Source organism: Prinia subflava, chromosome 9 (genome assembly GCF_021018805.1).
Source record: "Prinia subflava isolate CZ2003 ecotype Zambia chromosome 9, Cam_Psub_1.2, whole genome shotgun sequence".
Lineage (NCBI taxonomy): Eukaryota > Metazoa > Chordata > Aves > Passeriformes > Cisticolidae > Prinia > Prinia subflava.
Genome location: NC_086255.1, coordinates 18,854,218 through 18,866,253, shown reverse-complemented (window position 1 = coordinate 18,866,253; position 12,036 = coordinate 18,854,218). Strand labels below are relative to the sequence as shown.

The window sequence follows — 12,036 nt, the reverse complement described above, 5'->3', positions numbered from 1 at the left end:
ACTCCCCGCCTGCATCTCCCAGCCGGCCGCTCCCGGATCGGGGCGCTGGCCGGGCTGCGGATGCAGGAGAACGGTTTGTCCCCGCCTCGGGGTCCCTCTAGAGCGGGTGCTCGTACAGGGCAGCTGCAGCCCGCTCCCCGCTGTCCATTAGCTCTGCCGCCCGCAGCGTTTCTGTGCCGGCCTTGGCGGGCGCGGCAGCGCGCACCGCACGCAGCGGCGGCCGGGGCTCTGCCGCCTGCTCACACCGCTCCGCGTCCGAGCGGCCGCGCCGGGGCCCTGGGTCTCCCCGAGCAGCCCCTGGGGATATTGCACACCTCATTTGGCGAGGATCGGTTACCGCGGGCATTTATTTATTTATTTATTTATTTGCCCTGCTGTTTGTTTATTTACCCGCGCATTTGGTAAGGCTGCTTACGGCTTGTTGTGAGTTAGGATGGGTTTTGTTCTTGCTGGACTGGGGTGGTTTTTGGTCGTTCTTTCGTTTTCTTTCTCCCTTCCCTTCTCTTTCCCGCTCTCCCACCCACTCTTCTCGAATTATTTTGTCTTCCCAGGAGTTTTCAAACACCGCCGGTGAGGGAAGGGGGGAGGCGGGGGAGAAACACGTCCTTGCCAGCTGGAGGAGGGGGCCCTGCTCAACTGCGGGCTCCCACTGAGCGAAGGTGCCGGGGCCGCTCGGGGTCGTGGCGGGGAGAGCCCGGTGCCGCGGGAAGGGCGGAAGGTCATAGCGGAGCGGGGAAGGGATGCAACGTTGCAGTCTCAGGGGAGGGGAAGGAGCTGCCTCTTTCCTTACCTGCCCAAGATCTTGCTGACACAACCGTGGCTGACCCGCAGCTGCCTGGAAATGTCACAGGGTCGCACCCCCTGGTGAGCCAGCTCCACTATCCTTTGTCTCACCACGTCAGGTAGGGGCCTGCCGTTCACAAACACCCCCCCGAGCTGGTTCACACCCCCGTGCCCTGCTGGGGAAAGAGAAAAAAAAAAAAAAACACAACAACCCACGCACACCAGAAACACACCGTTAGTCGTGGATTCTTTACCGCTCGTACTGCAAAATCTCCAGTCATTACAGATGGATGGAGGTGATGGTGGGGGTTGAGAGTGGGGAACAGGACGTGGGGAAGTGAGAGAAGATAAACAGGGAGAAAGAGAGAAAGCAGGAACTAAAAACAGGGAGAATGAGAAAATGCGAGGAAGAGATAAGACAAAGATGAAGAGGAGAAAGAGAGAGAGGGGGGAAAGGAAAGAAAGAAAGAAAAGAAAGAAAAAATAAAGAAAAGAAAGAAAAGAAAGAAAAGAAAGAAAAGAAAAGAAAGAATGGAAAGGGAAGGGAAGGCAGAATGAATTTTCCCGAGACGGAGGATTGTTCTCCACCTTCCCGTACGCCGCCTTCCCTCCCCGAGCCGCTCTCCTCCCGCGGTCCCGACCGGGCTGCCGGAGCGGTGGATTCTCACGGCCATTGTGGTGGGCCGAACATGGAAACAGCGCCCGCGCCCGCTCCTCTCCCCAGAGCAAGGCAGCGATGCACTCCCGAACTCCAGAGCTCGACCTCTTAGAGGCTCCGGGCGGACTTTGCCGCAGTCCCCCTTCTCTTTACCCCTGGGCTTTTTCTCTCATTTTCTTCCCAGGATTTTCTATCACGTTGTCAATTACAGTTCCGCGCGAACTCCGCCCTCCTCACCCCGCGGCATGTCCCCCATGCAAGCACTCCTATCCCGTTATTTTGGGATGCGAATTGAAAGGACCCACAGAGAAAAAGAGAAAGGGAAAGAAATTGAGGAAAAGAGAAAGAAAATATTTTGAGTCCCACAGCTGATGTTCATTTACAGGCAGACCCTCTCTCTCCTTAGCTTTCGATCTTTACAGGAAAATTTTTCCAGAAAAAAACAAAACAAAACAAAAAACCACCACAAACAAACAACACAAACCTACAACTCCCGCCCCCCCCCCAAAAAAAAACAACCAAACAAAAAAACAACAACAAAAACCCAAAAAAACCACAAAAAAAAAACCCCAAACAACAAAACAAAAAAAAAAACCCACTACCAAACAAACCTAGACTAGTACTGTTCCGGGTGGTTTTTATTCCACCACACAGATCTAATTCAGGGAGAGTTTAAATTCTCCATTTTCTTCTGTTACACCCTTTCCAGGCAAAATACCTTTTCTCTCTCAGATACGACTGCTAGAATCGCTTTTTTCCCCTCTATCTGTCTTTCTCCATTTCTAGAAATAACTTGGGGGGAAAAAATAGGTATGCACCTGCTAAGTGTGGGCACGAGAAACGGAGTGACGGGGATAAAGGGAAATATCTCCTTTTGGGATGCAACCAGACAGTTGATCGTGAATCAAACGTCTGCGTTAGAGCCGAGAGCATTCGCCGTTGCCAGGGCATGGGGAGATGCCCGCTCGCAGGCGGTACAGCTTCGCTGGAGCTGCTACCTGAGCGTCTCTGTCTCCGGAATATCCAGCTGATATAGCTGTGGAGTGCACTCTGTATTAAAGCTTTCCTTTCACACAACCCTAACCTCCTGTATTTTCCTCGCCAAGAGATCTTAGTTCGTTTTGCAGTTTGCTGAAAAATGATCTGTTTGTATTTTCGTTGAGGTTTTTTTCTCTCCTGCTTCTGACACTGACTTATTGGCTCTGAACTTAGTGGAAACTCTCATTGCCCTGCGATCGATCCAAGTCCTTTCGCACAAATAGAGTTTTTCCCATCTCCCCCACCCTTTCAGTAACACCTTCACACATCCCCTCCCAGCCCCATCGGCCGGGGCGCCGGCTGGCTTCCTCGTCGTTCCCCGCTGAATCGGGGTTATTTTTTGCATTCTTTTGTTAGTGGTTTTTTTTTTTTTTGTTTTTTTGTTTTTTTTTTTAAATAACATATTTAGGACGGGGTATATTTATCTTCCTTCACTAAAACCCGCGGGTATACAGTGTTGTGTATCTTCATTCATTTGTTCAGAACCCCTTCTGCACATGTTGCCTCTAAAGTTACAAGATAGCAATTTCTTCGGCAACTCCATGATAAATAATTCAAAGCACCTATTATAACTCGCATTACAAAGTATTAAAAGGCAACAGATGCAAAGAGATTAAAAATTAATAATTCAAATTATTGCAGTCCGGGTATTTTTCACACGAGTTTGTTTTGTTCTGCCCCGTGGTTTTCTAAGATTCTTTCTATCAGAGTAGTCAGATATTTACATCTATTTATCTGCATGTAAGTGCCGGCATCTGTATCTGCACAGACTCTGTCGTGCCGCTGTCGTACCGATCGTGTGTTGCTGTCTGTCTGTCTGTGTGTCAGGAGCCTGTGCCCGCATCTGTATAATTGCTTAATAACATCCAGGTCTGTAGCTATAGAAGTACACATTAGGAAACGAATCAAATGTTGTTGGGGTCTTTTTGTTTTGCTTAGATTTGGTGACGTTTTGTTTTGGTTTTATTTTTTTCCTCCTAATCGGAAGCCAAAAATTGGTCAGGATTCTCCCTGGAGTTTTTAAAAAATCAGCGACAGTGAAATGCCTCTTTCGTCTGCTGACATGTTTCAGATCGTACGGGAGCCGGAATTACTGGCATCGCGTCTGGAAACAGATCGCACCGCTGAAAACTAAAAATAATGTCTAATGCACGGAGGGTTTGATGTTAAAGCTCTTTGGAAGCTTTAACACATTTTAAGCAATGTATTCTGGAAATCAGTTATTAGGAAGCAGAAAGGCAGTTATCTACATCCGCGTTTGGGGATTTAATCGTGGATTTGTATTTCTGCGTTTTCCTTCTCAAGGCAAAATCGGGATTTTTTTTAAACTTCAAGCATTTCCATTTTCTATTTTTTCGATTTGTGTTTTATGCAGCAGGCAGGGCGTGTCCTCAAAAGTTTCGGTGTCAAAAGTTACAAATTGCTCTTAATTATTCATTTCCTGACTTAACATACTCTCAATCTCGGTTTTCTATTTGTATTTTTTCTTCTTCAGTTTAAATCTCGGAATTATTTTCTCTCCTGCACTTTAATTAAAATCATTGGAAATTCCTTGTTACAGTCCTAATAAAGGGGGCTTTTTGCGTTCCTTCATCCCTCTCTCAAGAAAGCCTTTTAATACTGAAAATGTAGCACGAATGCCCTTTCCTCTGTGCCAGGAATGTATTTAAAATTCACACCCGGGTATCTGGTAAATAAACCAGGAGGGATCGTGACTTCTTGGGAGCCTCCAAAGCCACTTCATCTCCCAGCCATACAGCTGTCCTATTTTTCCCGCAGTCCAACCTTTCGCCAAACCAAAACGTCTCACAGAACAGCCACCGACTAACCCGCCATTAATTCGAAACTGGCGTCTTCCCTCTCTGCCACCGAAATCCGAAATCAAAGCGAACAGCATCGGATCGCGGGGAAATCTGAGGGGTTAAAGCCGCGGAGGGTTGCGGGGAGTCCCGGCCCTGCTGGGCACGGACAGGGAAAGGGCCCGTCCCGGGGGCTAACGCGAGTCGGAATAAACTCTTGTTGTCTAAAGGGCGACGAGGAAAGTGCATTTGCGGAGCATAGCTCTGGTTCGGAGGGGGCTTTCTTTCGCGCACTTAGGGCACGCAGCACAGGCACAGCCGCGCTCAGTCCCCTGCCCTGGGACTGGGGGTCCTGGCCCCCGCCCCGCTGCCCGCACGGAGCTCTGCTCCGCTCAGCTCCGGGGCTGGCCGGCATCCTTGCTCTGCTGCTCGGGCCGACAGTGTCCATCCTGCCCTCTGAACGCCTCCCTAAGCCCGGTATCGGCCAGGGTGAAAAGCTGGACCTGAAGGAGGATCAGGTAAGGAAAGATGGTTGGGAAAGGAAGAATGAAGGGATGAGAAAGGGACAGCAGCGGAAGGAGCCGGGCTCCAGTACTCACGGTGCATTGCTGAGAAGGGGTCTGCTTTGCAGTGCATATCCATGGGGAGGCAAAGGAAGGGGAAGAAATCGGCTGAAGCCGCCGTGTCGCCTCTAAAACTCAACTTCAAGACTTAGGGGAGAAAAAATTAAAAAAAAAAAAAAAAAAAAAAAAAGGAAAACAAAACAAAACAAAAAAGCACACGAGGAGGAGAGAGGAGGGGAGCGGCGGGATGCGCTGGGCCCCCGGCCCGGCGGAGCGGGCAGCGAAGTACTTTCCGGGGGGCGGGAGGGCTGCGCCGGCCTTGGGGGAGTCAGCAGAGTCCGTGGGAGCGAGGGACTGGCGGCGCCGGGGGGCAGGTGGGTGTCATGGCTGGGAGGGCTCAGAGCATCCCCGGCGGCGGGGAGGGGGTGCCGGAGCAAGGTGCGGCCGGCGGCCAGGCGGCAGAAGGCGCAGGAGGACGCGGCTCTCCCTCCTCCTCCTCCTCCCGCGATTCGGGGCTAGTTCATTTAAGTTCAAAGCAGAGTAGCAATCCCCGGGAAAGCGGCGAGCGGCGGGCGGGCGCGACCCCTCCTCTCGGCCGGGCGGCGGATCCGGCGCCCGGCGGACTTTCGCCCGAGGTGGGAAGTGCTTGCGAGAAGCCGGGGCCGGAGACTGGAGCCTCCGCTCCCGGTGTGTGTCTCTCTAAAAGCCGCAGCGCCCTCAGCCCCCCGCCCGCCTCCCCGGAGATGGATGACTTGTCAGACAAAGGCAATAGATTCCGACACTCTCTGATTCGCCAGCGCGCCGAGCCGAGCGCGGCCAGGAGAGGAGAGGAGAGGGGAGAGGAGAGCAGAGAGAGGAGGGCCGGGCCGGCGGCGCTCGGCGCGGGGGGGGCGCTGCCTGCGGGACCCGGCGGCGGGGGAGCCCCGGGCCCGCGCTCCGGAGCGCCCCGGGCCGAGCGTGTGCGGGGCGGCGGCGCCCCTGCCCGGCCCGCGGGAACGGACGTGAGCCCCGCTTTGTTGTCACTTGCGGCTCAGGATCTTTAACTCCCTTATTTAGCACAAGCACACACGCCTTGCTAGTTTCACCTCCCTTCTCACGCTCCGCTTTTTTTTACCGGAGACTTTACTCGGGGTAAATCGGGACAGGAGGGGGATTCGATACACATCAAGGCTTCCGTGGTGTGCGGCTTAGTGTGGGAGAAAGAAAGAAAAGAGGTGAGGGAGAGAGAAGAAGGACGAGAAAAAGGAGAGAGCCAGGGGAGAGAGAGATCAAGAGAGGAATGTATAAAGAAGGGAAATAAAGAAAAGTAAATAAGAGCCAGACAGAGAGAGAGAAAGAACGAGACACAGAGAGAAGGAAAGACCAGGCAAGCTTCTTGCACCTCTTTAAACCAAGAGATTAGGCCCGTTTCAGTCACTGCAAAGTTTTCCTTCACATGCATTTGGGGAAATAACAGCAAACCCAACCTCACACTTTCTACATCTCTGCTGCTGCTGCTCTCTCTCTTTTCTCTCTCTCTCTCTTTCTCTTTTTTTTCCCCTAATGCTAGAGTGGGATTTTAAAAGTATTTTACAAATAAATCTACTGCTAAAATGGCTTTGACCTAGCAGAGCAATATAGAGCAAGTAAGAAGCTCCTTTTTAGGGTAATAGCCAGGGGCAAATAGGCAGGACAGAAATTGCTGTGAGTTCAATTTTGATTTTCAGACTTGAGGGTTTACCATCACCTGAAATGTACTTCTTTCTCTTTTCTTCCTTCATCCTTCCCCATCTCTCTGCTTATCTGTCACAAAACAGCCCCCCCCCTTTTTTTTTTCTAACCGCTTTAAGTAAAGAATGTCTGAGAGATCTTTATGAAATATTTTCCACTGTCTCATAAATCATTTTGGCACTTCAGCTGATGTTTTATCTTTCTCTCTCCTCTTTCTCTTTCCCTCGTGTGAAAAAAAAAAAAAAAAAAAAAAAAAAAAAAAAAAAAAAAAAGTATGATTTGGAAAATAAAATTTTTTTGTTACACCACCGGGATTACATGGCAGTGAGTCCTCGGTGGCTGCGGGGCTGTGCTGCGGACAGGCGCGGCAGGCACGGCTGAGGCGGCCCTGCCAGCCCCTGGCAGCAGCTCCTGCACAGGGTGAATTTTCCGGGCGACTGGGGGGCTCTGGGCCGCCTGCTCAGGATCTGCCCTGCCGCCCGCCTGGCGAAGGCAAAGGCACGGCTCCGTCCCTCCCGGGGAGCTCCCGCCGCCCGCCAAGCTGGGGCGGCCGCTGCTTTCCGCGGGCTGCCCCGCTGCCGGGCCAGGCTGCGCTGCTCTCCGAGGACGCGCCGTGGCTCTGACCCGCCGGGCGCAGCTCGCCCGCCCGCCGGGGCCCGAGCACGGCCGCTGCGGGACCGCCCCGCCAGGGGCTGGGGGCGGCCGGGCTCAGGTGCGGGGCGGCGGCGCTCCCCACCGCGGCCTCTAGATGGAGCCCTCCGGTCGCTTGGCAGAGCGGGGAAGGGCCGGCGGCGGGCCCGGGCCACCGCGATCCCGCCGGGATCCCGGGCACGGTTCGGCTCGGCTCGGCACGCCTGTCGCTGGGACAACGCAGAGCCTCCTGTTCGCGGCGGGGCCGGGATCCCGCTTATCGCCGCTGCCGGGAACCCCTCCCGCCGCTCGGCGCCTCCCGCGTTGCCCGTGCCTGGAACCGGCCCTGTTCCCGCTCTCTGTTACCGCTCTCCGCCAGCGGCCGGTCTAGGTCGCTTCTCCTCTTGCAGCACTCACCCTGCCTCCCCTCCGCCCCAGGCAGCCCCGATTGCCCCCGCGCTTGGGGCCGTGCTCAGGCACACAGCCGGACCCGAGGGCAGAGCGGGAGGGGCGGGCGGGAGCCCCCGGCAGTGCTGGGTAGAAGGGAACCCCCTGCGCCTGCACTAACACTTGGGGAGTTCACGGACCCTCTCTCAGAGATGCTCTGAGCCTTTCTAAATGACGATTGTACAGCTAGAAGATAACAGCTTGGTGGTGGGCTGGGGCAGCCGGCGAATCCCAAACCTCCTCCCAATAATGTGTTTTGCCTTAGTTTCCTCACTATTTTCTCATATCACTGAGAAGAAAGACAGGAATAGCAGGGTCGAGAAATACACGAAATGAGCACTCTGTGACACGAAGCCTTAATCCCACGGCACCACAGTAACGCGAGTAAACCGGGGAGCCCTGAGCCTGGTAGAACAAGACACCTTTCTAAGGAGAGGGAAGGGAAGGGAAGGGAAGGGAAGGGAAGGGAAGGGAAGGGAAGGGAAGGGAAGGGAAGGGAAGGGAAGGGAAGGGAAGGGAAGGGAAGGGAAGGGAAGGGAAGGGAAGGGAAGGGAAGGGAAGGGAAGGGAAGGGAAGGGAAGGGAAGGGAAGGGAAGGGAAGGGAAGGCTCCCCGTTTGCTGTCCCCTTCCCCCACCACACATACCACGATATCACCTGGTGCGCCTCCCCACACCAGACTTCCTGGAAGTATTGCTATGTCAACATTTAAATCCACTGAACAATTTCTGCCAACACAAACTAAAATAAAAATACCGGGCTGTCCGCACGCCCCGGGCACTGCGTGTGCCCTGAGGGACCAGGCGAGGCCAAGACCACAGGCCTCTTTCCACTCCCATAGCTTTGAATCTATTCCACTTCACGAGCCCTGTGTACTTTTTTCCCTCTCCCACTTTAGATTAATCTTTGCTTTGCTTTCCTTTTCCTTTTTTCTCTCCTGCTTTTATTTCTTTTTCTCAAAGAGAATCTGAGGATCTCCCCCTTCTTGTCTAACCCAGTCTCCCCGCCCCCCCCGCCTTCCCCCAAGCTAGAAATATTTACACTTCAAAAGAGGCAGCCGCCTCTCTGCGGAAATTTCAAGAAAAATAAACTTTTTGGGGGAGTTGCAATGATAGCCATCTTTCGATCTGCTTCATTAGCCGGCTTTCTCCAGCTGATCAAGTCGAAATCTTCTCCATTGATCCTGTTTCCCACCCTTGGTTCCAATACACATAACCTCGAGGGCCCTGTCAGCTTCCCTTCGAAGTCCTTTGAGTTCTTCCGTGCTGCCTTGGCTGCCCTAACTTGCCGCCTCGCCTTGTCCTCGGGAACCAGGCTCTACAGACACGGCTCTCGAAGCTGCTCCCGCTGCTCGTGTGCCTGCCCGGGAAGGGCGCCGTGCCCGGGAACAATGGGCTCGGGCGGCGGGGGGAGCCCCTGGGAGGGCTCAGGCCTGGAGCGAGCGGCTGTGCCTGCCATCGCAGTGGGCTCCAGAGCCAGGGCTTGCGCCCACGCTGGTTCCCTCTTTTCTTCGGGTTGTCTGTAACCAGTTAAGCTGGAAAACAGCTAAACGCGACCTATGGCTATAGGATGCAGGACGGTGTGCTGCAGAGGCAGAAGTTTTGGATTTGCACGCCGTGGAGATGTTGCTAAATTCTCGGCTCCACATCCTGTCTTTTTCTCCTTGTCAAGTGCTCAAACGCTTACAGCCTAAATGTTGGTCGTTTGGAGGTGGTTTAGCTGAACCCTAAATATTCTCAGCACCATATTTATGAATTCACAGAATAAATCTACGCTGACCTTCTAGGCGTATTTTCCTGACACATGCTGCCTGTGTCAACTAATTTAACTTTCAGTGTAAGAAAGTTAGTGGCGAAATCCCTGTCTGGAAAAGACAGAGGAAAAAAGTGATAACCCTCCCCCCCACACACACACAAAGATGTGAGCATTTAGGGGAAGGAGTCGGCATGTGTGTGAGTGTCAGAGGGACCTTCAAGTTAGGGGACGCTTTGATAGAACATTCTTGGACGACTTTTGGGGTGCTTTGTTGGAGGACAGGATGATTTCTGGCCTGAGATTTCTTGCTGCCTCTCGCCAACGAGCACCCAGATAAAAGAGGTATCCAGATCTTTGCTGTAGGGGTGCTGTGGTCTGGTCATACCGGAGGGGAGCGGGTGATGGGGCAGGGCGGAGGTGCCGAGCAGTAAGTAGCGTGGAGATATGCAGGACAGAAGCTGTGCAACATTTCCGAGGGGTGCAGAGGGTCGGGCAGGGCCGAGCAGGGCGGGGGGAGGCAGCCAGCGTCCAGCTGCTCCTCCCCGTCCCCCCAGCTGCTCTGCCCAGGAGACTGCTCTTGGTGACCGAGTTTAACAAATAAACATAAAGTTAGGTTTTAAACGAACAATTATTAAGAAAGAGGGCGCGAAAAGAATAAAAGACCCCCATTCTTCCCCTCCCCCTGTGTCTCCGAGCCCCTCTTCCCCTCTCCCTCTCTCTCCCCCTCTAAGCACCTCTGGTCACGTTGGAGGATGAGTTTTTGGAGAGCTTCTGGTACAATATGGAGCACCACGGGCTGCAATTTCACACTCCACAGCACATTCCCCCTAAAGCTACTTTCTTTTTTTCCCATCTAAGACCCCCTCATGTCTCCCCCTCTCTCTTTCTCTAGCTCTTTTGTGAGCCATGGGTGGGTTGCATGTCTGGGGGACGCCGGGGCCGCGAGAAGGCCGGCGGCCGGGCCCTGCCAGCGGGGCGGGTGCGTGTGTGTACCGGGGGGGCTGCGCTCCCCCCTCGCCCTGCCTGCTGCTGGCTTTTCCCTTCTCTGCATTTGTTTGCCCTGAATGGTAATAGCCCACGTGTGCTGCTCTTTATTCAGTCACCGACACTTTAACCTCTCCTCTTTACAAGAGAGCGTTTGCTACAAAAACGAGACAAGCCGAAGACCTTTTGCAGCCTCATTGAAGGGAAAAAAAGAAGAAAAAAAAGAATAAAAAGGAAAGGGGAAAAAAAAGAAAAAGAAAAAAGAAATAGTGGGGTGGGGGAGAGCCAACAATGTGAAGAGACACTTCTGCAACAAAGGCGCCTCTTAGCGCACCGGGACGGCCGGAGCTGGGGCGAGTGTCCAAGCCTCCCGGGCCACAGACATATGGGGACAGGGGCGGCCTCAACACAGGCTTCCCCAGCCTGCCCCTTCCCGCCCTAAGTAGGCAGGCAGGGAGGGGGCACACGGCTCCCTGCACCGAGCTGGGGCCTCGGTCCATCCCTGCCGCGGAACAGGGCACGCAGTGCGGGCTGGAGGAGCCCCCGCTGCAAGTGGGGTCCCCAGACTTGTTTCCTGTCCAGGCGGCCCCTATGGGCCCGCTTCGTCCACTCGCCACGAAACTCCTGCCACCGATCTCTCCTTTTGTCTGTCCCGCAGTCCCAGAGCCCCTCCGGTCGTCTGCCTGCTCATTTCTTTGCCCCGGGGCAGCGGAGTGGGGGTGAGTGCAGGGGGGTTTCGTGCTGCTCCTCTGACCCAAAACCGAACCGGCCCAGATGTGAACCCTGGCTCTTTCGTGATAGGAGACTGTGCCACTGGCAAGGCCCAGCTGTCTCTTGCCTTTGCCCTGGGCTGCCGCTGGGGTAGAGGCGTGGGAGCCCCCGTCTATTGCCTCCTCCCCCCCATGTTGGAGATTTCTTTTTTTGTCCTCTAATTTCTCCATAAAACTCCCGATGAGTGAATTAGACGCTTATTAAAGTCTCCTTTTAATCAGCAGTAGTGGGAGATCCTCCCTCCCTCTATCTGCCCGTCCAAGGTTAGTTTGCCTCAGGGCGATTTGCAAATGTTAGGATTTACAGTTATCACACGCAAAAACATTTATATAACCCCTAACTATAATACACCCATAAAAACGGGGAGGCAGCGAAAACTGCTGCGGATCAGCGAAAAACCCTATGGCTTGCCCATTAAAGTCCCTGGAAAGGGTAATTCCAGCAGTCAGAGGGGCCAAAGTGTGGTAATGACTGCCTGGGATTCACATCTCCAAAAATGATCGCACAAAAAGACCCGCCGGGGAGAGGGGCGACTGCTTCGCTCCACTCCCTCCGCAGGGCCGGCAGGGGAAGCTGGAAGCAGACTTCTTCATACATGCACTAGAAAGTGATAGATATGCCTCGAGACTTCCTTCCTTCCTTCCTTCCTTCCTTCCTTCCTTCCTTCCTTCCTTCCTTCCTTCCTTCCTTCCTTCCTTCCTTCCTTCCTTCCTTCCTTCCTTCCTTCCTTCCTTCCTTCCTTCCTTCCTTCCTTCCTTCCTTCCTTCCTTCCTTCCTTCCTTCCTTCCTTCCTTCCTTCCTTCCTTCCTTCCTTCCTTCCTTCCTTCCTTCCTTCCTTCCTTCCTTCCTTCCTTCCTTCCTTCCTTCCTTCCTTCCTTCCTTCCTTCCTTCCTTCCTTCC

The 12,036-nt window shown here is 53.8% G+C and overlaps 1 protein-coding gene across 13 annotated transcripts in view; it reads right to left on the bottom strand.

Moving 5' to 3' along the window:
- The window catches only part of PAX2 (paired box 2), a 99,404-nt gene that overhangs the window by 82,070 nt on the left and 5,298 nt on the right, over positions 1-12,036 (bottom strand). For 8 of the 13 annotated variants that reach the window (XM_063405762.1, XM_063405758.1, XM_063405766.1 and 5 more), the window contains exons 1-2: positions 4,878-5,018; positions 791-959 (exon numbers count right to left, since the gene is read on the bottom strand). In XM_063405762.1, the coding sequence (XP_063261832.1) occupies positions 791-959; positions 4,878-4,920 (212 nt within the window). In that variant the 5' untranslated portion in view covers positions 4,921-5,018. Of the gene's footprint in view, positions 1-790; positions 960-4,877; positions 5,019-12,036 lie in introns of those variants that run through there. The other 5 variants (XM_063405771.1, XM_063405759.1, XM_063405767.1 and 2 more) reach the window with 3 other exon arrangements.